General features: G+C 45.8%; 2 protein-coding genes across 7 annotated transcripts; one reads left to right on the top strand and one right to left on the bottom strand.

The window, feature by feature from the left end:
- Positions 1-83: 83 nt before the first annotated feature.
- Positions 84-9,231, top strand: LOC103181442 (protein SFI1 homolog). 2 transcript variants are annotated; one of them, XM_007897913.2, is made up of 11 exons: positions 84-226; positions 2,603-2,819; positions 3,217-3,399; positions 4,052-4,254; positions 5,394-5,602; positions 5,867-6,011; positions 6,605-6,806; positions 7,073-7,203; positions 7,698-7,809; positions 8,426-8,536; positions 8,992-9,231. In XM_007897913.2, exons 1-11 carry the CDS (start codon positions 111-113, stop codon positions 9,061-9,063), a joined length of 1,701 nt encoding a protein of 566 aa, XP_007896104.2. In that variant the 5' UTR covers positions 84-110; the 3' UTR covers positions 9,064-9,231. The 2 variants fall into 2 exon arrangements, with proteins under 2 accessions (XP_007896104.2, XP_042201699.1); XM_042345765.1 differs by having other exon boundaries at positions 7,698-7,833.
- mthfr (methylenetetrahydrofolate reductase (NAD(P)H)) lies at positions 3,009-25,268 on the bottom strand. 5 transcript variants are annotated; one of them, XR_006085954.1, is made up of 13 exons: positions 25,212-25,268; positions 16,660-16,891; positions 15,580-15,818; positions 14,704-14,814; positions 14,403-14,596; positions 13,960-14,210; positions 13,418-13,552; positions 13,128-13,308; positions 12,783-12,965; positions 12,344-12,445; positions 11,885-12,004; positions 10,865-11,157; positions 3,009-3,273 (listed from the first exon to the last, which is right to left on the bottom strand). XR_006085954.1 is itself a non-coding variant. In XM_042345762.1 (12 exons), exons 2-12 carry the CDS (start codon positions 16,878-16,880, stop codon positions 10,921-10,923), a joined length of 1,974 nt encoding a protein of 657 aa, XP_042201696.1. In that variant the 5' UTR covers positions 16,881-16,891; positions 25,212-25,268; the 3' UTR covers positions 10,051-10,920. The 5 variants fall into 5 exon arrangements, 3 of the variants coding, with proteins under 3 accessions (XP_042201696.1, XP_042201698.1, XP_042201697.1); XR_006085953.1 differs by lacking the exon at positions 3,009-3,273 and adding an exon at positions 7,165-7,198; XM_042345762.1 differs by lacking the exon at positions 3,009-3,273 and having other exon boundaries at positions 10,051-11,157.
- Positions 25,269-25,553: the final 285 nt, after the last annotated feature.

Here is a 25,553-nt window from a genome sequence, read left to right as displayed (position 1 = left end):
CTGACAATAATTTTGATGTTTTTTCTCAGTGGAGAGACATAGTCAGCATTTGTCCATGCAGGGCAGCCTTTGAATCTCTGGCTGCTGCTGAGGAACCATTTGCTGTAAACATGAAGGAATGGCTCACGCTGCAGGTGGAGCAGCTGACTGAAACTAAAGCTCTTGCATTCTGGAAGAAACCATCTGAAGGCTCACCAGCACTGAGTGTGATGCGTTTGCACTATCAGTAAGTGGGAACATTTTAATTCCTCTTGTTGGAACCAACCTGTGAGCTGAGCTTGTTTAACACTGCATGTTTTGTGCCTGATGATCACCGTCAAGTGAAATATTCTGGATTATTGCCATACTGTCAGAAGCCCGCAGGTGGAGTCTCTAGTGTTGAATCCGCATAGTCCACATGGACAGCAGTGCAGTACTGAAGGGAACACTGTATTGTCAGAGGTGCCTTTCTTCAGATGAGATGTTATTCCCAGCTCTAGTCTGTTTATTTGGATGGATGTTAAAGGTCCCTTGACAATTAAGGGATTTTGCTGTGCGCAAATTGGCTGCCATGTTTGCCTACTTATACAGTCACTTGACAGCAATTCCTTGTGAAATGCATTATGGATGTTATATCAAATATAAGGATTATTATGATTTAGGGTTGCCCAGTAGCGTGTATTTATGGAGCAGCTGGCAACAGCGAGGTAGATTCACTGGTAAATCTCATTGTAAGTTTATGCAGAATACTGTCAGAGCGACCCATTCTACCTGAGCGAGACACTTGCTCAGTATCTGCCTTATTGTGTATTTGTATCTTGCAGGTGTTTTAAGGCATGGAGACTAGTTGTTGAACGGAAGGTCACATGCCAGTGCATTATAGAAAAGCGACGTGTTAAAAGTATGAAAAAGTGCTTCCTTAGTGGCACGCAATGCTACAGCTTTTACAACTGCACTACCAATGGACACAGGGATGTACAGGTCTGAGCCTATTCAGAACTGCAGGAGGGATCTGTACCTGGGACTAAGTCTAGCGAAAGCTGAAGGAAGGGAGGTCTGCAGCAGTTTAGAGCTATGCTATTTAATATAGGGAAAAATTCAACTCGTTCTTTGTGAGGTCAGGGTATTAAGAGATATGGGACAAGGGTGGGAAACTGGACTTGAGGTACAGATCAGCCATGATCTTATAAAATGGCAGAACAGGCTCGAGGGGCTGAATGGTCTACTCCTGTTTCTATTATTTCTTCCAAATAGATTGTTTTTAGTAAACTAGAAACGAACTATGTCCTCCAGGACCTAGAGCTGTGGAGATTCTGCTTTCATAAGGTTCTTCAGTCTTGGAAAGAGGTGTTCAGAAGGGACTTTATGGAGCAATATAAAATTTTAAATAGGATTAGGAAAGTTAACTCAAAGCGGTATTTTGGAATATGCTGATCTAGCAGAACGAGAAGGCGCAGGGTTGCAAAGGGGCAATTTCAGGACAGACACCTGGAAATATTGTTTTACCCAGAGAATGATAACTAGGTTATCAGAACGTGAGGCCAGGATGCTGGACTCATTTAAAAATAAAAGCTTGACGCTGTAATGGGAGGTCAGCAGGGTGGTGGATATTCTGGAAGGATGAACTGTGGTGAAGGGCATTCCTCATCCAAAGCAACCTTGTGATCTGCCGAGTCTGAGGTCCTCTCCATTGTGTAGTGAGTCAGCGATCTCTGGTGGCAGACACCAGGTACTACAATGATCCACATGTTGAGTTGAATACAGTATTCAGTTCCACCAGGCAGCATGCGACCAAGAAGAAGAGACAATAGGAGATATTTATAATAGCTTTCAAAAGGCAATTAGTAAAATATTTGAAAAGAAAAATATAAAAGAGTATAAGACTGCGCGTAACCTGGGGGTGGGCCACGTATACCATAAGCTCACTTCTGTCTTTTTAATTAGTTGTGAACCTTTGGAACCAAGCTGATGGCATCCAGAGTGGAGCAGGCATGTGTGCTCAAGAAATGTATAGACAGCTGTGCGCGAGGTCTAGGAGAGTAGAGACTTGCATTGACACACATCTGACAATGTAATCAATGTTAAACTGGAAAGAAGAATCACCAGGATACAGTTTAACTGGCTTCACTTGCTAAGAATTTTAGCAAGTGAAGCCAGTTAAACTGTATCCTGGTGCTGTCAGGTAAAAGAGAGGAACATTGCTTCAATAAAAATCCTAAAGTTAATACATTAAATCTTCAGATTATTTGGAACTAGATTAACTGTCCACATAACCTTCACACCTCATTCGTGCAGAGATCCCATCTGCATATTGAGACAACTAATGTTTTACTTCCAAAATTAATGATGATTTAAGGTGTCATCCTGGCCTAGTTGGTAGCACTTTTGCCTCTGAGGCAGAGGGTTGTGAGTTCAAGCTCCTGCATTCACTTACAAATTACATAGTTACTACATTTTACATGTCTTATCAAACGGGTTGAGGCATCCAGTGATATGAAAAGCTGTAATTAATCCCTGTTCCTTGACCCTGCATGAGAGGCGCTATATAAATACAAGTTTGTTGTATTTGTGTTTGATTGTTTGTTGCATAACCCTGAATCTCTGTCCTTTTGATTTTGTACAGAGCCCGGAGGAAGGTAGGGACATCTGGCATCTTGTGCCAATCGGGTAGAACCATCTCTCTGTGTCTGGTATATCAGAAGTTAGCCAGTGCCGTTCTGTCAAAGCTTGCAAGTTGTCGGCCTCCTTTACCAACTGGCCCTATGCTTGCACTTTCTTCCATTGAAGGCCAAATGTCGGGGAATCTGGGACAGATCGGAGTCCTGCATGGAAGTGAGAAGGTAACTGTTGTCTAAGTTACTAAGTCAGAGTAGCTAAATAATGGCCATGTTCTTCTCCCTCTTATTTGAGGCACCTTGCCTTTTGCAATTTGGCTGCTACAATTTCACAGTCCCTACATTTGACAACAATTCCCTGTGAAGCATTTTGAGATGTATTTGACATTCTCGGTGTAATATCAAATGCAAATATTATTAATTCTCTCCTTTATAACAGAACCTCTTCATCCCTGAATGTACACTGTATCTTTTCCATTGGTTTTATATCGTTCCTAATAGTGGATACCCACAACTATACAATACTAAACTGCCTTATCCTAACCCAAATTATTTCTTGGTTAAATATAAACTCCCTGCTTTTGTGTTTATGTTGGATCTTGTTTCCTCTCCTCTGGCCCAGAATTTGGTTCGGTTAGCTGAGCTCCATGATGCCTTCTGTCAGTGGAGAGAGTATGTCCTGGTGCAGAGAAAAAAAAGAATTTTGAATATGTTGCTGAAAGTTCTTCAGGACTTCAGGAAACTGCGACAGATATTTAATAGGTGGAGAACAGCAAAACTTCAAGCGGGAAAAGCCAAACTCCAGGTACAAGTGACTACAGTGTCTAGATTAAAGTTGTAGAGTGGTGCTTTTTATCAGTTTGGGAAAACACCAAAGACCAGAATTGCCAACTGTTATTGCGAGCTGCAATTTATCAAATCCAGCAACATAAGAATAGGAGGAGGCCATTCAAACCATCAAGTTTCTTCTGCCAGTTTATTAAATCATGGCAATCTTTTCTCCATCACCCTTAATGTCCTTATTTTGCAAGTATCTATCTCCATCTTACACATCCCAGTTGTTTTTGCCTGAGTGGCTCCTGACCGCACTTCTAACTAGCTTAGCTCTAACTTTCAAATTATGATTTTGAAAATTCTTAAATTCAGGCTCAATTCTTCTGCAGTTCTTGGGGAAAATACAAATTTGTTAAAATATGAAAATTAATGCGGAAGAACATTGTGTTCTTTTGCCCCAGGTAGAGCAGCATAACACAGTGCAGCAGTCACTCATTGTAACTCTACTGAATACAGAGACAAGGAATTCCACATTAATCTCCTTAGGATCTGAATACGGAACTATTGACCATCAGTCACAAACGGTACTTCTTTTGGAAATTATAATGAGCTTGTAATACTGCTGTTGGTAAAACAAGATGACATGAATAGTAGTCAACCTTATTGATAATATTTCCTTCTAGTTGGCTGCCCAGCATCGATTAAATGAGATTAAAGAATCCTGGCTGCGGACCCAATGTGAACAGGATAGACTGGAGAGAGCAGGGCGATGGCTGCAGTGCAAAGTGGAGAAGCGGCAGGTGAAGCGGAGTTTTGTGCTGTGGGCGGCTCGCAGGAGGCAGGTGTGCAGAGTACAGCAACACTATAGGCAGCTGCTGCTGGCACGGTGAGGCTGTGTTTGTGTCTCTCCTACCATGAGGCACTCTTGTGTGCTGGGGTACTGTGTTTGGGATTAGGCTGTTTTATGTGTGGTGCTTTTTTAGCTGTATCTATTGAGATTTCTTATTAGGAGCGCTGTGAACATTTTGTATTTGTTCAGAGACTGCAGATAAGTGAAGTCGTCAGAACATGGTGCACACGTGTCTCTGCATTTCAGTTTCTGTCTAAGCACAGACTAGTCTTTGGTTGATTTACACTTTCATTGCTCAGCCTGAATATGATTGGTTCACATGAGCCTTCTTTCACTCTGTCCTTTGTATGAGATCTGAGCATGGGTCAGCCATGCTGACTGTCCCACAGTGGTTAGTAGCATGATCAATGTGCACCAAGATCAAAACCAAGTAATAATAATAATAATAATAATAATCCTTGCATTTGATATAGCGCTTTTCACGTCGGGAGGACGTCCCAAAGCGCTTCACAGAACAAACTGTAAAGTGAATTGACTGTATATTTATGGGCGAACGCGGCAGCCAATTGCGCACAGCAATGTCCCACAAACAGTCGTAGATTGAAAATGACCAATTTATTATTGTTTTTGTTTTGGAGGGATTATTATTAGGCTCTGTGTGGAGTAAGGAAACTTGCCCAAGGTTTCGCCCTCTGCCTGGAATTGAACTCAGGTCTCTCGCTTGCAAAGCGAGTGCTCTAACCACTGAGCTACAGGTCTCCAGGTATTCCCTGGTCTGTGTGGCCCACCCAGTGCTGCCCTGAGGTATGCCCTGTGACATGACAGGCTGCTTTATAGAAACATATAACATTACAGCACAGAATCAAGACATTTGGCTCATCAATTCTGCCATAACTTCTTTGACAATTGTTATTGAACAGACTGAGATTCAAATATCACAAATAGGTCCCTGGAAATCCTGCTCCATATGTGACCTGATCTGGCAAATTAATAATATGCTTTTAAAGACATTAAGGGTGGGGGTGCTGCCTGAATATTCTGCTACTCGGTGAGTGTATTCACCTTGGCGGTCTGTGACCTGGTGTTATGAGTGTACCCAGTCAGGTCAGTAGCTTTACTGAGTAGAACCTTCTGCTCTGTGAGTTTAGAGTCTCATTTTTTTATTTTATTGCCAGAGTCTTTCTGGCCTGGAGCAGATGGGCCACGGATTGTCAGCGTTGCAGAAAGATGGCTGACAGCCATTTGCAGAGCTGGTTGTGTCGTGTAGTGCTGGCCCACTGGAGAGTGCGTTTGGCACAGAGATTGGAAGCTGACAGAAGATGCAATGACAAATATGTGGAAAACATCCGAGCGGCAGTCACCCGCTGGCTTATGTACACCAGAAGTGAGTTTCAGGCGGGTAGATTGCATGTTTGTTTCAGCAAGATGTGCACAACACATGTTTGAACAAGTGTATGTGTATATATGTACAATAGTATACAATAATATGTTTATGTGAGGAACACAATAGTGTGTTATGTGTATGAGTGCTTATGTGAATGAGCAGAGCACCCACCAATGTGCTGAATGATGGACATAAAAGATGTAAAGTGTGTCTGTAAGCTCTGGAAGTTGCCATGTTCCCTCCATATTAGGTGCTATTTTCCAGAGCGGCGATTACTGCTGGGCCTACAGAAACACTTTGTTTCTGCTCGGGACCAGGTGACCAAGGTGGTGGTGTTGAGGACCTGGTGTGAGGAAATGAAGAGTCGGAGGAACAGGAGAATGATTGCAGCTGAGATTCTGTTGCGCAGGTCTGACACGACACTCACTATAGTGGGCAGATAGTGTGTGCTATGGGGGTGGCAATGGGAGTGGTGCTCGCGTGGATTTATGTCAATTACAAGACTTCGTGAAATACCATATACCTAAACCCCAAGCAAAGTAGAGCAACTCCATCAGGGGCAAGGACTGACTACACTTCCTTGTTAGAAGCACAGAGATCTATTTCTAGGGCTGCATCTCCACACCCACGTCGCAAATGTGGACACATGGTCCAGACTGACACTCTGGTGCAGTGCTGGGAGAGCTCTGCATTGTTAGAGTTGGCTTTGGATGAGTCGTTAAACCGAGGCCTGGATGGTAAAGATCCTGTGACACTATTGGAAAAAGTCAGGCCAACAATCCTCCAGATGAACTGCCATTAACTTTATGACCGGTTGTGAGACTGGTTAGCTGAAAAAAAGTCACTGCACCTGTCAGGAATTATGTTATAAGCGCTATATCAATTGCAAGGATTATTATTTATATTATTGAACTTTATTCGTGGGATTAAAGAATACTTTAGCAGGATTTCTTACAACCTTGCTTGTGATGGTATTGTGGTTTATTTCTGGTCCGCTTGCAGATCTCTCGTGTGCTGGGCTGTCTTTGTACACAGGCAGAAGGAATGGGAGGTAATTGCTTGCAGTGAGGTGTCTGTGCTGCAGCTGCGGTCAGCATTTGCAATGTGGAGGATGCGGCTGGTGATGAGGCAGAGGCTAGCAATGCTGATACAGAAACGGACTGAGAGAGTGTTGCGTGGCCTGCTGGAGTCGTGGCACAGGCGGGTAGGTCCTGGGGCTGGGATAGCTATTGCTCAATCATTTTATCAATAACATAAAAACATTAAAAACAAAAATGTTTGTTTTATTGGTTGTATGGAATGGCAAGAACAGTGGAAAAAGTTACTAACGACTCAATATAATTTTCAGTTTTTCTCTGGAATCAGCTGTTTTTGGTTCTTTGCAAAGCTGATCAGTCCTGCCCCCCTCAGGAAGGGAGGGTAAAAGGACGAACATTAGGAGGGAAAGAACCTGATCTGTGTTTCCCACAGGTGCAGTACTCACGCCAAGTGACCCGCAAATTCCTGTCTCGTTGGCTAACGATTGTGACGATGCGGAAGCAAACACGTTTGTGGAATGATCTGGAATATCAGGCGGAGGAGCAATACAGGAATCACCTGTGGTGCGAGAGGTTCCATTATTATTTATAATTTGTACATAATTGCAGATGTGCTGCTGCTAAATACCATCCCAGCCTGATGTGGCAAACTAACTCGGCGACAATTTACTATGTACATAGAGGGCTGTGAAGGGCAGGGCGAATACAAAATAAGGTGGACACAGGGCAAGTACCAACTAGGGTGGGTAGAGCAATGCTTACATAATAATCCTTGCATTTGATATAGCGCGTTTCACGTCTTCTAGATGTCTCAAAGCGATTCACAGAATATGCTGTGAAGTCAATTGACTATTCGTGGGTGAAATGCGGCAGCCAAATCGCGCACAGCAGTGTCCCGGTCGTGGATTGAAGTCACCAATTTTTTTTTGAGGGATTATTATTAGGCGTGTGGAGTAAGAAAACTTGTCCAAGGTTTTGCCCAGGTCTCTCGCTTAATAGGTGAGTGCTTTAACCACTGCGCTACAGGACTCCACAATATATGGTTGTTTGTGTTTCAGTAAGCGGTGCCTTGAAACTTGGCACAGAGAGTTGCTGCTGCAACGTTTCCTGCAGAAGAAAAGCTCTGGGCTGCTGCAGGGGATCTGGACGCAATGGAAGAGTATTACAGTGGTACAGTTATTGGCACACAGATTGGCAAGTAATGTGGTTTTACATGTTCATCTCGATGGAAAATCATCTTTATTGAGGGATTGTAAACAAGGCGTTGCTGTATTTACTCACCAATAGAGAATAAGCTGCCTTTGGTCCTGGTTATATCTAGCCAATTAGCATCTTGAAAAATAACTCTGGATAAGAAGCTTAACATCATAGAATTGCAGACGCTACAGCATCACCAACAGTCATGGAATCAAATTTTGACTGGTTTACTTTTCCATGCCAAGGTTTAATACTATAACAATCCTTGTATTTGATATAGTGCCTTATCACATCTTCTGGACATTTCAAAGCGCTTCACAGAATATACTGTAAAGTGAATTGACTGTATGTTTTGTGTGGAAAACATGACAGCCAATTGCCCCCAGCGGTGTCCCCACAACAGGTCGTAGATTGAGTGACCCAATTTTTATTATTATTATTATTTTTTTTTGGAGGATTACCCCCAGTTTAGAAGCTAAGAGCTACAGGTATGATTCCCCATTGGTCTTCCTCCCACATATTATTATTTACTCCCCATCACCAGCCTGCTTCAGTTTGATGCTTACATGGTCTTTCATTCTCCACACAGTGGCAGCAGAGGCCAGAGGAGAGGGCCTGGCGGATGTGGCGGAGGCGGTTCATCCAAATCCGGGTCTCGCAAGCGTTTGCAGCCCAGAACAATAGGGTTCTAATGTTAGACGTACGTTTCTATCAACACCCTGCACTACACAAGAATTAGTCACTTTAGGGAGTTGTTTCTCAAGCGCATTAATCAAGTGACATTACACTGATTAGGTTGATACATCAACCTGCATTTTTATAGCGTTCTTCACATGGGTAACGTCTCGGAGCACTTAAATCTATGAAGGAGATAGAACTTTACTTTAGTGAAATGCCTGTGATCCCTGGGTTGAGTCTTGTTATTTTATGACACACATGGTAGGGTTTGCATTGTCTCCCTTATTTAATGGAAGCTTTCACAGAAGACATAGCCAACAAGAATGTGTAACAAGAGATGGAATTATTTAAATTGAGATACATTCTGATTTTGTGAAATTGATCTGAAAATCATTCTGCTCACAGATGTATTGAGCTAATCCTGTTGCTACAAACACTTAGGGATTAGAGCTTCTCTTGTGTATTTCTTTACTGCAGGTTTTCACTGCCTGGTGCAGAGTGGCTGTTTCAAAACACGAAAACACACGATTACCACAAAAGGATGAATGAGGATTTGGCTCCGTTCTCTCTGGTGTTATTGAAGATCGCTCTGCCTTTAAAGATGGACAGAGATCCGTCTCAGTGGACGGAGGATATTGTACCTCATATACAGTGTATCATTTAGAAAATGAAGTGTAGTTACCAGAATTGGCAAATAGACTTTCTGATCCTTTTTCAGATGACTGAAATGAGTGAGCCTCCTTTTCAGATTCCCACTGACGTCACCCTTCTACTGAATAGACATTATCATGGAATCCTGTAGCATATTGGTCAGAGCACCTGCCTCGCAAGTGAGAGGATTCGGGTTCAAAACCTTAGGCAAGTTTCCTTGCCCCACACGCCTCTGCTTACCTAGCAGTAAGTAGGAACCCAGTTGTTAGTCTATTGGCAGATCGCTTTCCACAGGTAATAATCCCTTCAAAAAATAGTACTAATTTGGTCACCCAATCCACGACTGTTTATGGGACTCTGCTATGTGCAATTGGCTGCCATGTTTCACTCACAAAAGATACAGTCACTTCACAGTACATTCTGTGAGGTGCTATTCGAGTCATCTTAACAACACAATTAGGCACTATATAAAATAATCATTCTTCTCAGCAAAACTGAGAAAACGAGTGAATTTGGGTTCCAAAATAATTTTAAAGTGAATTAGCCAAATAGATGGAAAAGAAAAAAGTGTATGTGATGGGGGGCAGGGGGAAAGAGAGAAGAGGGATTTCATGGAGAGTTCTTTCAGAGAGGTGACACAGCACTGATGCCCTCCTTTGATGCTGTAAAATTCTAGAGCTCTGTTTCTGCTAAGATTTGAGTCTAGTGAGTGATATTGTAGCTATCCCTCTTATATGTAAACTGAAGCACTCACAGCCTTCAGTGAAGGAGTTTCTCCAAAGTGCTGATGAAGTGGGTTCCTCGGAGAAGCAAACCCTCTACCCGACTAGTATCTTGTTTCATTAGATACAGACTGGGAACTCATGCAAACCTTTGCAAAAGGAGTTTGTTCTATGTGAATGTTTATTTAAATATGGTGATGTTTGAATACAATAGTGACATGACTTTTGTAAAAGTTGTGCAGAACAGTGAGAACATTTGTAGGTCAAGTTGCTATTTGTATTTGAAAAGCAACAACTGCAGCTGTCATCTATCTGGCCTTTTACCCAGTGAAGTTGCACATTCCATTCTATCCACAAACCTTTCCTCTACCCCGACCATCTGCCTCTCTCAGCAATGGTTCGCATTTGTGCAAGAAGGAAAAAGAAGAAACTAGAGGAGCCAGAGTTCATTGGTCCCCATATGAATCCCATCAGAATATGCTGATTTGCAAAGATCAACAGTAGTGCCTTTCCCTTACTGTCAGCCTCATACAACTCATGTTCCAGATTTGATTAGTGCCCAAATTTTGCCTGTAGATTTACTCTCCCAGAAGGCAAGTAGATCCTATGGTACTAATGGCACTTCTATATTCACGTTATGCAAGGGGACTATTTCTAATGCTTCCTATTTATAGAGAAAACTGCCATCACCATTGCTAGTTTACAGTGGACACTCAGCTGTAGGGAGTCAATAAGTTATTTATTTTCAGCACATAAATATCACAGTAAAATGGATTTTAACCAGATAGGTCAGAAGTTGCCAGATTGCACACTATTTTTGCTCTCATCTGCCCCACACCTAGTGAGCTGTGAATGTTACCAAATCCAACCAGAGTCAATGGTGTGAGTGTTAACCACAGCTAGTTGAATCAAATGCTATCCAAGATCAACTTGACTTGAGCACATGGTGTAACAATAACAAGCTACCGTTTGCTTACACGTTTGGGAGTAAACATTCAGGATCCCATTGCTGCAGCAAATCTGCTTTCTGGAATCATGGCACTGCTGCTAGGTCATCTACTGCAGCAGCATCATCACATGGCTTTTCAATCGATTTTAACAGGAACATATCTTCAATCACCTGCCAGAGACAGTTCTTAAGTGGAAAGTCATTGTCCACCAGGTTGACCAGATAATAGTTGTCATGAATGTTCTGAATTATCTGCCGAGACGGAGACTCTTCTGGGTACAGTTTTGCCCACCGCTCAATCCATAATGCGAATGCTTCATCCTGGGAATAGATCAGATAAGGAACATTCACATGGAATTCTACCTGCACAGCAACGGGAGGAAGTAATTAAACTCTCGCCCAACAAGACTCTTGCCCTCTCCACTGCAGATTCATCTAATGGTCAACAGACAAAGCAATGAGTAAAAATGCCAAATTTGAATCACCATCAACCTTCAAGCTGCTGCCATTTGACCCCATCTGATGAATCACAGGAGAGTGAACCAGTAGATAATTAATATGAAGTATGAAGAGAAAGTCACAATTTTGCAAAATTTATTAGCAAAATAATAATAATAATAATAATAATAATCTTGCATTGATATAGGTTTCACGTCGGAGAGTAAGGTTCACAGAACATGTAAAGTGAATTGACTGTATTTGTGGCAACGCCAGCAATTGCCACAATGTCCACAAACAGTCGTAGATTGAAATGACCAATTTTTTTTTATTATTATGTAAAGTTTTGCACAAACTTCACTAACTACAAATGTTCAGCCCTACAATTTAGTCACAGGTTTTGCAGTGGCTAAGCCACTTACATTTTATGTGAGGAGCTGGGCATTTGTGGGGAGGCCAATTTACAGCAGAGAATAGGAGGCAAAGGTTAATGCAGCATTGCTTTAGGCCACCTATGGTGTAGCAGAATGAAGAGCAACCCAACTCACTGCTTTAGAAATTATCCCAAGTGTTCTAGTATTTAAATAAATCCACAAAAGTCGCGTGTTACCTTCCAATACATGAAACTGATGGGATCAACCACTGTGGGTTGAATGATCTCGCGTCCAGGGAAGATTCCCCAGGTTACAGCATTCGGCTGAAGGTCAGAAGCATTGTTTATATTCTCACTCTGTAAGTTTAAAAAAATTAAGATTAGCTGCAAACCATGCACTGAAAAGCAGCTACAATTGTATACCCATGTAACTATTTGGCTTGACAACAGGAAGTGACTGATCCAACCCAATCTGCCATCCCACACTGATGTACATTGTTCCCAAAGGAATGACTAGTATAACATGCTGCTTGCTCCATCTTTAAGGATATTGTTAAATGCGTATTAATGCATTCATGTGATGTCATCTGCGCCGCTGAACAGCCAGAGTGGGAAACTGGAATGCTGCTGAAAATGGCAACTGTCCTGTTCCTTGCTCTGGGTATTTCTGTCCCCGAATGAGCAACTGGATCTTACCTTCACATTAACTATATGATAGTTGACTCTTGGTTCATATTTCTTCAGAACCTGCAGGAGTGCAGTAACATTCTCCGAGGAGGTGAAGAACTCAAGATAGGCCTGGGAGAGCAAGAGTGAGATTAAACTGCAGAGCATACTATGCACAGATTAACATTAGAGAATAGAGCTCAGGCCATGGAGCCAACTACCCTTATACACTAAAAAGCAGGACTTTAGATATCTATCCACCTGGATTTCCACCCAACACAAATACAGAAACACTCCAGCGGGAGTTTCACAAGCTGCTTAATTTTCTACTTAAGATAATCAAGTATGGCTTGGATTCAAAAGCCTTTCCATATGAAACTTGATCTGAAGTAGACAACGTAACTGTTTCCACGCTCTTCGTAATGGTCTAAGTTTACCCCCACCCCCAGAGGTAAAAGCTTACTCTTACCTTCTGAAACACATAACCTCCCTCAGGGCCCCAGCCCACCACAGGATCCGTTGAGGACTTGGCGTTGATGTTGGGCTGGGAATTTATGGTGAGGATACCTCTGCGATTCACCTTCTGTAGTTCTGCTTTCATTAAATTGGTTTCCACTGCCAGAGATTCATCATTCCAGGGGAGACAAGTTACCTGTCAAATCACACAGTAGTATATGTCACAGTAACCAGGTGGTCATAAAAAAAACTGCTGAAAGATTGATAAATCAGATTGAGCCTTGACTAATGAATTACAGTGATGTAAAGAATAACTACTGATCCATAAGCACAATCAGTATTGCTGTGAGTGCCTTACTTTTGTACCATTCCTGTTGGATTCTCCTGTGATATAAGCTGTGAAGACCTCAAAGACATGCTCTTCATTCACCAGCTCCTCCCCCCACATCTTCAGCAACTCTTCCTTTGCACAATTACTCTTCAGATAGAAGAGGTAATAATCGTTCAGCTCGCCAAATGCTGGTGAGGATGAGTTCCCCCTAGGAATAAGAAAAAAGTCACATTACACATTAGGAAATAATCACCTGCATTGGGTGAGAATGTAAAATAGTAACAAATTGCAGATTAAAGGAATAATTGAATCCAAACCATCTGCCATTTGGAAATTCATCCCAGTCTTGAGTTCTGTAAATGTAACTCTTTGGTCTTGAAGCCCAGAAGATTGGTCTGACATCCTCCACCTTCCGCTTTGGGTTGGCACTAACAGCCCAAGGCAAGGGTCGTCTGGGAATGAGGAAATGGTTAGACATCCCCTTATCCATGATGTTACATTCATACAGGCAATGTAAGATCACTAAAAATTCAGTTGTTTTGAGTCCCGGTCGCAAACAATATCCTCTGCCTGTGATCAGAGCTCCAAAAACTCTTCCCATGACCTCCCACCAAGCTCGATACTCCCACTGAGACTTTGTAATGATTTGAAACAAACTCCCTTGTGTAAACATTTAGGCAAATGCAAGTTAAACAAAATTTAATGAATACATCAAATGTGAAATGTGGCCTCTTATTGTAGAATGTTTAAAACTTGCAGAATCCAGTGGACAGCTGCAAGTCAGATTTCTGGACTAATGAATTCTCTGGAACACATTCTGCTCTATGTATATTTGGTCATAGGAGCTACTCAGCCTCACCTGGGGTCCTCAATCCACAGGCCCAGTCGTCGGAGAATCTCCGTGGCTGCTACTTCTCGATTTAGCGTGTAGAAGTGGAGCCCTGGCACTGCTCCAGAGGTCAGCAGTGCTTTACACAGATCTGTGGCCAAGTCAATGCCACAGTTTCGAATAGCAGCATCATTATCTTTGATCGGCTCAATGATATCTTTGATTTCCTGTGGTACTTGTAGCTTGGACAGTTTGACCAGCTGACGCAGCGAGTGGTACCCCTGCGCCAGGATAAGGAACATAAGTAGATGGTAATCTGAACTGTGGCAGCACGAGAAAGACAATCCTCCTGCATGAAACATGCCCACTTTCTACAAGTTGAAAGATTCTGTAAACAGGTAAAGTTGGCCATACACTGCCAGGTGACGCAGGTCAGTTCTCACTTTCAATGAGCTCCTCTGTCCTTTACATACCTGTATGGGAAAGATTCCAGGTAGAATTGGACAAGTAATTCCAATTGCACGACAGTCCTTTAGGAATTTCAGGAAGGTTTGTGGTTTGAAGAAGAGTTGGGTTATAATGAAGTCTGATCCAGCTTCTACTTTCTCCTTCAAGTGTTTGAGATCCTCCTCGTAACTGGTGCATTCCGGATGTCCAGTTGGGTAGCCTGTGAAAATAAAATGTTCAAACAAGTAATAAAACTTCTTTAGAAATCTCCATCATGTCTGCTTTATATAGTGGAATAGGGAGTTTGATTTGTGGGGCAGATCTTACCAGCAACACAGATGTCAAAATAATCATCAAACTTATTACGGATGTGTTTGACCAAATCACTGGCATAATTGAATCCTCCTTCTTCAGTCTGCCATTTATCAGCTATTGGGTCTGCAAAAATAACAGCAAAGTCACAGAGAGCATTTGTTCCAAAACATTCATCCTCATTACAAGCCCTACACTTTTTTTTGGTCAGCTGGATGTCTGACACATGCGGAAACCCATCAACATGCTTAAAAGTATCCATGCATTTCACCTACACATGAAATTTCCAGAGAAGTTATTGGAATGAGAATCGTTTATTCATATCATCAGAATGTTCTAATTCCTCCTCCCCACTCCGTGTAATGGATAATATGCTTGTGTGTCTGCTATTTTTCCAAGAAGCAATGATTGATTAGGAGGAGTTATTTATGGATTGCTCCCTACTCAAATAGGAAAGTAGGAAAATTAATAGAAACACTTGACAATTGTCATTGTTCTGGTCTCCCTCAGTGTTTAAGCGCAGGCAAAATATTCAATAATGGGAAATTTACTTGACAGGTTCTCAGAACTGGAGGCACTTGGCCTGATGACCTTTCTGGATTGTCACAGAGTATTTCAGTCTCTGGACTGGATGTAAAAACAAACTATTAATACTTTATACAGAAGAATGAAGATTGAATGATGATGCAGCCAAGTATAAACACATTGCCCGAGATTAGGTGCACACCTTGGATTCCCCCAAAACAAGTCCCAATTTAGGACGTGAACGCAAACCCTTCTGACCCAGAGGCATGAATACCATTGACTGAGCCAAGATGACACCCAAGGAAAAGAAAAGTATATACAGTAAAAAGATGTTACAAGGATACACACTTATAAATTAGCTCTTACCACCACGGAGTGCCAGCACATTCTTCAGGCCCAGACGACAAGCTTTTTGCAAGTGCTCTGTGATCTGTTCCTTGCTCTGGTTACAGCAGGTGATGTGCAGTAGGGTCTCCAACCCGCAGTAATTCACAGCAGTGCTCGCTATCATCATGGAGGAGGTTTCTTTATCTGACCCTGGGTCTCCAGCAGGATGCCAGGTCACGTCGATGAAAAGTGGACCCCCTGCCCCCATGCGATCAAATCTAGCCAAACACGAAAATTAATTTACAGGATTGAATAGAAACCAATCAAACTATCTGTAATTTAGCTGAAATTTGGTTAGAGTCCATGTATTCTCCTGACAGTCTCTTGACCACCAAGATTTTAGCAGAGTTTCAGCAACTTTGAGGTTCCCTTGTACAATGCATCAAACCCTACTGAGGAACATACCTTCTCAGGCTTTGTTATAGAACTACATCAGGCAATATCCTTGAGGAGGCTGGAAGGCCCACGTAACATTGCAACTAACTGACACTAACCTCCGCCGCCCTGCAACCCTCCTCCGCCCGCTGACCTGCCACCCCCACCCTCCACCCCCACCAAGTAGACTGTAAGGGGGAGGGGGGTCACAATATGGGCCCACCACACATATCCTAGCCCTCTGTCCTAATGTACATCAATATGTTAGGAACACAAACAGCAACCTATCACCATTTGAAAAGCAACACAGTGACCTCCACTCTTGAGGCATCTCATTGCATAATTCAAGTACTACGTGTTCTTGTTTAAAGGACAGGAACAGATCCATTGTTACCAAGTACATGTGCGCTATGCTCTCGGTTTATATCGCAGCTATTCTTGGGTTGACAAAGACTATAAGAATTATTATAAAGACAATTTATAAAGTAGGGTGAACAGCAGTTGCTAAGCATTTTGACCCTCAGACACCGCCCAACTAATATCACTGCTACCGTTTTTACAACTTAATAAAAAGTCTCCCTCCTCCCCGCTTCAAATTCATCAAGACGATTTGGCTAATCCAACTTTAACGTTCATCTGCCCGGGTTCCATTGGTGCTCATTCACCCTGCAGTGGCACACTCACCTGGAAAGGAGATTTACAGCACCACTGGCAGTGCGTGGGGGGAAAAACTCCAGCGAGAACCATTTATCTCCAGATTCAATCCGGCGCCTCATCTTCTCACGTAGCCGGTCCGATTCCAGACTTGGTGTTGAACTGCGTGAACTCTCCCGGGAAGAACTATCGCTACAACTCTCACCAGACTTGGAAAGCTGCCCATTGTGCTGCCGTTGTTTCACCATCATCAGTCAGATCCCTGGAAGCAAAAACGTTAATGAATTGGGAATTCAGGAATCCAGCAGGTCCCCAAACCGGGGATGGGGCCAGAATCCCAAGTGAGTGCGTAAAACATGCCTACTTGCAGCACTTTACATTGCAATAGTTTAGATGGCTCACTTTGACTGAAGAACATTCTTGGAGCCAGAAGCTTCTATGGGGTGACCAAATAGTCTTGATAACTACCCTATTATCTAAAAGAAAACATTGTTTGAGACTTATTAGAGATTGTAATGGTATGACTTTTTGGTCACCCTGTAGATTTGAAGCTTCTGATGTTGATGTAGGTCTGCATTAAACCAAGGTAAGGATGATGGCTGACCAGACTGGCAGACAACTCCTTTACCCTATGACGCTTTGCTAAGATCACTGCAGTTCTGCTCTTAAAGACATTATCATCGAATAGAATCATACAGCACAGAAAGAGGCCAATCGGCCCGTTGTGCCTGCGCTGGCAACTCAATCCCACTGGCCCACTTTCTCTCCATAGCCCTGCAATCTTCTCCTCAAATATCCATCTACTTCTCTCTTAAAAGTTGTTATTGAATCGGCTTTCAGTACCCTTTCAGGTAATGCATTCCAGATCCGAACAATTCGTTGGGTGAACAAATGAAAAAACGGAAACTGCTCTGGTCAAGATCACAAATGACATCCTGACCATATGTGACCAGGGCTCCCTCTGCCTCCTCATCCTCCTTGACCTCTCCACCGCTTTTGACACTGTGGATCATTCAATCCTCCTCCACCACCTCTCCTCCCACCTCAACCTCCAAGGTTCTGTCCTTGACTGGTTCATACCGCCTCCATTTTGTCGCAGCCAACGGCTTCTCCTCCAGCCCCCGCACTGTCTGGTGCAGTGTTCCTCAGGGCTCTGTCCTAGGTCCCCTCCTCTTAATCCACTACATGCTCCACCTCATCCAGAGACATGTGACATCATCCGCAGACATGGGGTAAATTTCCACATGTAAGCAGATGACACCCAACTCTATCTCTGCCTCCACCCTCAACTCCAGGCCTACTGGCATCCTGACCAACTGCCTGTCCGACATCAAGTTGTGGACGAGGGACAACTTTCTCTAGCTGAACGTCAGCAAGACCGAGGCCCTCCTTATTGGCTCGTGCCAGCACCTCCACACCTCGGGCGCTGGCAGCATCAGCCTCCAAGGCTGAACACTCAACCTCACTAAGCCAGTCAGGAACTTATGTGTCTTGTTTGACCTTGAACGGTCCTTTCTCCCCCACATCCGCACCATGACCGGCACTGCTTACCACCACCTCCGCAACATTGCTAGACTCCACCACTGCTTCACCCCTCAGGTTGCTGAAACCCTTACCCATGCATTCATCACCTCAAGGCTCGATTATGGAGATTCCCTCCTCATCAGCCTTCCCAATTCTTCCCTTCACTGCAGATCATCCAAAACTCTGCAGCTTGTATACTCTCACGCACCAGGCTTCATGACCCCATCACTCCCACCCTTGCCCATCTTCACTCGCTCCCCATACCTCATAGGATCGAATTCAAGATCCTCGTTCTCACTTTCAAGACCATCCATGGCCTTGCCCCCTCTACCTTTCTGACCTGCTGACTCCCTACAAACCTGCCCGCTCCCTCTGTTCAGTGGGCTCCGGCCTGCTCCATGTCTCCCGCCCTACCATCTATGGCCAAGCTTTCAGCCTCTCTGCCCCCACACTCTGGAGCTCCATCCCATAGCCCTCCGCCTCACTTCCTCCCTTGCCTCCTTCAAGGCTGGTCTCAAGACTCCTCTTCGATCATGCCTTCAATCGCCCTCCCACCTCTCTGCCTTCTCTCATCCTTACCTCACCCCTCCCCCATGCTCAGGTCTTGATCCCTTTGGACCAGCGCCTTGGCACATCCTCCCGACATGAAAGGCGCTTTATAAATGTAATTTTGTTGTTGTTCCTGCTAATCTTTTCTCGTACAATCTCTTCACCCCTCTTATTTCCCTTTTCACTTCTCCTCTGTAATTCCTATATTCTATTTGATTATCCTGTGTGTGTTTTGGACCTGACATTTGTCATAAGCTTCCTTTTTCTGTTTTATTTTAATCCCAATTTCCTTAGTCATCCAGGGAGGTTTGACTGTCCTACCTTTCCCCTTTGTGGGAATGTATTTGCTCTGTCCTCTCTCCTTGAAGGTTTCCCTTTGTTCATTTGCTGTCTTACCTGCCAATCTTTCTTTCCAATCTATCCCTCCAAAACAAAACAATAATAAATTGGTCATTTTCAATCTACGACTGTTTGTGGGACATTGCTGTGCGCAATTGCGCAATTCCTGGTTACAACCTATTCAGGAGGGATAGGGAAGGGGAAAAAAGTACACAAACGTACAGTCAATTCACTTTACAGTGTGTTCCGTGAAGCGCTTTGGGACGTCCTCCCGACGTGAAAAGCGCTATATCAAATGCAAGAATTATTATTATTATTATTACTAAAACCTGCTCCACTTGCCCCACTTCATTTCCCAGAACTAAATCCAGCACTGCTTCCTTCCTCATTCAGCTGGAATCATGCTGAACCAGAAAGTTCTTCTGTACACATTTCAGGAATTCCTCCCCTTCCTTGCCCTTTACACTGTTTCCTTCCCACTCTAGGTTAGGATAATTGAAGTTCCCCCATTATCACTACTCTATTAGTTTTGCATCTCTCTGAAATCTGCTTGCAGATTTGCTCATCTATCTCCTTCCCACTATTTGGAGGTCTATAATAAATACCTAACAGCTCCTTAACTCCAACCAAATAGATTCCGTTTTTGGACCCTCTAACACATCGGCCTTTTCCAGGACCATGACCATGTCCCTAATGAGTATTGCCACCCCTCCTCCTATTTTCCCCTTCCCTATCCCTCCTGAATAGGTTGTAACCAGGAATATTCAACTCCCATTCCTGTCCTTGTTTGAGCCAAATCTCCGTAATGTCACTACATCATAACCCCATGTGACAACTTGAGCCTGCAGCTTACCAAGCTTATTGGTCATGCTCCGTGCATTTACATACGTGCGCTCCAAGACCGGCTTAATCCACTCTACATTTCTCCCCCGTCTCCACTTTTTGCTGGACTATTCGTTGTTTCATTTCTTTTTATCTCTCCTCATCCACTATGTGACTTGTTTCCCCTCCCTGATGCTACATTCTGATCCTTATCTCCCCTGAAAATCAGTTTATACGCTTCCCCACAGCATTTGTTATCCTTGTTGCAATGACATTGGTCCCAGCCCTGCTCAGGTGTAACTCATTCTTCATGTATAGGTCCCATCTGCCCCAGAAGTGGTTCCAGTGGTTTAGAAACCTGAAGCCCTCCTTCTTGCACCATTTCTCCAGCCAGGCATTCATGTGTTTGATCCTCCTGGTTTGGTATTCACTTTCATAAGGTATTGGGAGTAATCCCGAGATCACCACCATTGAGGTCCTGCTCTTTAGCTTCTTTCCAAGCTTCTGATATTCTTCCTGTAGGGTCTCAGCCCTTTTATCACCTACATCATGGATCCCAACATGGACCACACTTCCGGATTTTCTCCTTCCCCCTGTAGTATATTTTGCACCCATTCCGTGATGTCATGCACCCTGGCCCCAGGGAGGCAGCATACCATGCGTGAGTCCCGTCTTCTATAGCAGAAACGCCTGTCTATCCCTTTAACTGTAGTATCCCTGATAACAACAGTGTTGGTGTTTTTCTCCTTGTCCCCCTGAACATCTATTACCTTTTGACTCTTCTCACCAGAGGCGTCCTCACCACTATCGAGAACCAGTTCTACACTGATCATTCATTCTAATCCATTTTAAGTCATCTAAATAATTGTAACAAGTGGCAGAACAACAACAAAGTTACATTTGTATAGCGCCTTTCGAGAGGACATCCTGAGGTACTGGACAGTCAGTGGGGATCGGGAAGAGTGGAGGGCAGGAAGCAGGGTGATCAAAAGCGTTGTCGAATGGAGGGTCTTGAAGGAGGCAAGGGAGGGGGGCCTAGGCAGAGGGACTGCAGGATGGCGTTCCAGAGGGTGTACTTGGTTGGATGTGTACCTTTTGCCCTATTGAGCTCCCGTACTGTCTCCTACTCTCGCTCCTCCCCCTGGTTCACCACCCACCTCCGCTCACTGAAAAGCCAGGTGCGGGCCGCTGAACGCACCTGCGTCAAATCCAGCCTAACGGTCCACAGACAAATCTGGCTGGACCTCCTCAAAATCTACCGCTCCACTCTAGCCTCAGCCAAGTCGTCCTTCTACTCCAGGATAATCCTGGAGTCGAAGAACAACCCCAGGCTACTGTTTTCTACCACATCCCGACTCCTCCGTCCCCCCCGCCACCCCGCGCAGGTCATCTCCTCCAACCTTCACTGCGAGGAGATGCTGGATTTCCTTGTATCCAAAATCAAGGGAATTCGCTCCGCGGTCACTTCCCCTCCAACATCCACCCACCCCCCACCCCCTCCCTCCCACACTACAACTCCTACCCATCCTCCCCTACACACTTTCGTACCCGTTTCCCCACCCTCTGTCACTAAACTCATTCTATCCCTGAAACCCACCACCTGCTCCCTTGACTCCATCCCCACTCCACATCTCCCAGCTCCACCTCCTTGCCCCACATATCACAGACATCGTCAACCTGTCCCTCTCCTCTGGCTCCGTTCCCATTCCCTTAAAAACTGCCACCATCACTCCCACCTTGAAAAAACCCTCCCTTGATGCGTCGCAGCTATCAATCTCCGGCCCATCTCCAACCTCCCCTTTCTGTCCAAGGTCCTGGAACGAGTTGTGGCCTCCCAGCTGCGCTCTTTCCTCTCCACCCATTCACTATTCGAACCCCTTCAGTCGGGTTTCCGTGCTGCCCATAGCACAGAAACTGCCCTGGTCAAGGTCACCAATGACATCCTAACCATCTGTGACCAGGGCTCCCTCTGCCTCCTCGACCTATCGGCAGCATTCAATACGGTCGACCACTCTATCCTCCTCCACCGCTTGTCCTCCCACCTCAACCTTCAAGGCACTGTCCTTGAGTGGTTTAGGTCGTACCTCTCCCACCGTTTTCACTATGTTTCAACGAATGGCTTTTCCTCCCCCTCCCGCACTGTCTCGTGTGGTGTCCCTCAGGGCTCTGTCCTCGGTCCCCTCCTTTTCACCCTCTATATGCTCCCCCTGTGGTGACATCATCCGCAGACATGGAGTTAACTTCCACATGTATGCGGATGACACCCAACTCTACCTTTCCTCTTCTACCCTCAACTCCACGACCCCCGATGTCCTGACAGCTGCCTGTCCGACATCGAGTCCTGGACGAGAGCCAACTTTCTTCAGCTCAACGTGCGCAAAACTGAGGCCCTCCTTATTGGCTCACGTCAGCACCTCAGGCGCTGACAGCATCAGCATCCAAGGCTGCACTCTCCACCTCTCAAAGCCAGTCAGGAACCTCGGTGTTCTGTTCGACCCTGAGCTGTCCTGTCCTTCCACGCCACAACTGGCACTGCCTTCCATCACCTCCGGAATATCGCCAGACTACGGCACTACCTCACCCCTCACGCGGCTGAAACCCTGATCCATGCCTTTATCACCTCAAGGCTGGACTGTGGGAACTCTCTCCTCGCCGGCCTTCCCGGCCCTCCCTCCACAAGCTGCAGGTCATTCAGAACTCTGCAGCTCGTGTACTGTCCCGCACCAGACACCGCGACCACATCACTCCCACCCTCGCTCGCCTCCACTGGCTCCCCATCTCCCAGAGGATCAAATTCAAGATCCTCATCCATTCACGGCCTCGCTCCCTCCTACCTCTCTGACCTACTATCCCCCTACCTACTTGCCCGTCCCTCCGTTCCTCTGGCTCCGGTCTGCCCCAACCACCCTGCCATCAGTGGCCGGTCCTTCAGCCTCTCAGCCCCGAGGCTTTGGAACTCTATCCCCCAGTGCCTTCGCCTTGCCTCCTCCCTTTCCTCCTTCAAGGCCGGTCTCAAGACCTTTCTCTTTGACCGAGCCTTTGGCTCCCCTCTCAACTCTCTTCCCTCCTCCTCGCTACCTCCCTTCCCTTCCCTCACCCTGACCATTTCCCCCCCTGCTCGGGTCCTGACAGCGCCTTGGGACGTCCTCCTGACGTGAAAGGCACTCTATAAATGGAATCTTGTTGTTGTTGTTGTTGTTGTACTCATACACACGGATAATGATGCATCCAAGCAGCAAGTCACCTCAGGTCTTGCATGGCAGACAATTAGGAACTCCGCTCCCCGATAATCCCAGTCCTTGCCAGAGAGGATTGACTTCAAGATCCTCACACTTGTCTTTAAATCCATCCACTCCTCTGCACACCCCCTCCTTTCTGACCTCCTCTCGCCTCAAAACAGTGCCCATTGCCTTCACTCCACTAGGTCTGGCCTCCTCATCCCCCGAATCCTCTGCTCCACCATCGGCCTTCAGCCACTACACCGCAAGGCTCTGGAACTCCATTCCTCACTCCCTTCGCCTCGTTTCCTCTCTTCCTATTTTCAGTTCTCAGCTGAGGGCCTTCCTTTTCGACAGCGCCTTTGGTCACCTTCCTCCTCCTCCCCGGGATCCTTACTGTGAAGTGCTCTGAGATGCCGTACGGCATTGAGGGCGCTATATAAATCCAAGTTGTTGTTGTGTATTGTTGACCCAAAACCTAGATACCAACATTATCATTCATATATTTTTGTGGGATATTTCTGCATCAGAATCCTTTTCTCGACCTCAACCCAACTGCTTCCATAGGAAACAGCTGCTCGGGACATCTCTTCTGGGAAATGAATGGGCCTTGTAATCTACACCACTTGCACCAGAGCATCCTATAAACAGGTTGTGGGGAACGTGCACTTGGCAACAGTACTCTTGCAGAGAAAGATCTACGGTTGCAGCAGTTAGTACTATAAATACAACTCTATTACCACCCAACTGACCTTTTACAGACTTACTGCCAACAATAACTGTTGGCACTGAATGCTGACTGCAATCTCTACTATTGCACTGAACCCCAGTCCCTGCAGTCATCATACACCGATCATTCATTAACCCTTTAGTTCTCAGTTTAGCTACAATTCAAAACGTACAGCCCATGTTTCAATAGTTAGAACATGACTACATTTAACCTCTACAACGTACAAGACAGTCTCGGCGCTTTGGGACGTCCTCCCGAAGTGAAAGACGCTCTTTAAGTGTAATTTTGTTGTTGTTGTTGCAGAGCAGATGAAAAGTAGCCAAAAAGCAGAAGTCACTGTGTGCACTCCATGACTCCACCCTGAGAGAGGGAGCTATGTAAGTGCACGTTGTTAGCTGATAACTCGCTGAACATAAACACATACACAGCTGTGAAGTTACAAATCCTGTTTACAACCGCCAGACCTTTGAGTGGTAACTTCCCTTTAGCTCTCAAAGCCATCTTTCCAAAGGAGCACTGTGATGATGTCCCCACTCGGGCAGACAGGAGGCGATGCCACCCTCGGAATAACAACCCCCCACCCAGTGATGGGTGTGGGACCCGCTCTCGGCTTCTCCCCCAATTCTCATCGGGGGTTGACAGTGATCCTCGGAAGGGGCTGTGCTGCACAAACTGCCCACAGTCACAGCGCAGAGATCAACAACAACCCACGGGGTGGTGGGGGGGGTGACAGGAGTTTTTTAGTTAAGGCACATTTTGAGTGCGGAGTGACAAACCTCGGGGAGAGTGGGGGGGGGAGGGGGGGGGGGAGGGGGGGGGGAGAGTGGGGGGGGAGAGTGGGGGGGGAGTGGGGGGGGAGTGGGGGGGGAGGGGGGGGAGAGTGGGGGGGGGAGAGTGGGGGGGGAGAGTGGGGGGGGAGGGAGAGTGGGGGGGGAGGGAGAGTGGGGGGGGAGAGTGGGGGGGGGAGAGTGGGGGGGGGAGAGTGGGGGGGGAGAGTGGGGGGGGGAGAGTGGGGGGAGGGAGAGTGGAGGGGGGGGAGTGGGGGGGGAGAGTGGGGGGGGGGAGAGTGGGGGGGGAGAGGGGGGGGGGAGAGTGGGGGGTTAGAGGGGTTGCGAGCTCCGCCGCCTCAGCATACGCTCCTTTACCATTCTAAGGCCATCATCAAATGAGTATTAACGTTACCTTCATCCCTCCCCCAATGGGGAACCCCTTCCCCGGGTTTCCGCTCCGGACCGCACCAACACTCAGATCTTGTTTTAATTTTTTTAAAAAAAACGCTGCTTTTTTTCCCCCGTAAGACCTACACGGACCGACTTGACCGTTGTGATTAACAGCCGTGTGTGTGTGTGTGTGTGTGTGTGAAGCTTCCTATCCTAATCATTGTAACTGTCCTGACTTACCTACTGCAGCACCGCTCTCCTCCTCCAACACACACCACCTGTACAGTATATACACACACACACACACACACGCGGCAGCGAGTCAGCCCCCGGGAGGGGGGGGGAGGGGTGATGCAAACCGAGCGCCTGGACCCGCCCGGACAGCGCGTAAATACATCTGTCACTGTGTCCGTTGCTTGTTGCTGCTGCCCCGGCCCCGCCCATGGCCCCGCCCCCGGCCCCGCCCATGGCCCCGCCCCTCCAGGCCAGGCCCCGCCCCTCCCTCCCCGGCACCGGCCCCGCCCCCCCCGCGCGGGGATCCCCTCGGGATCGTGACGCGACTTACGATCGCGCGCCACGGGG

Source organism: Callorhinchus milii, unplaced genomic scaffold, assembly GCF_018977255.1.
Source record: "Callorhinchus milii isolate IMCB2004 unplaced genomic scaffold, IMCB_Cmil_1.0 Scaffold90, whole genome shotgun sequence".
Classification (NCBI taxonomy): Eukaryota; Metazoa; Chordata; class Chondrichthyes; order Chimaeriformes; family Callorhinchidae; genus Callorhinchus; species Callorhinchus milii.
The sequence above is the reverse complement of the archived record's forward strand: the minus strand, read 5'-3'. Positions and strand labels throughout refer to the sequence as shown.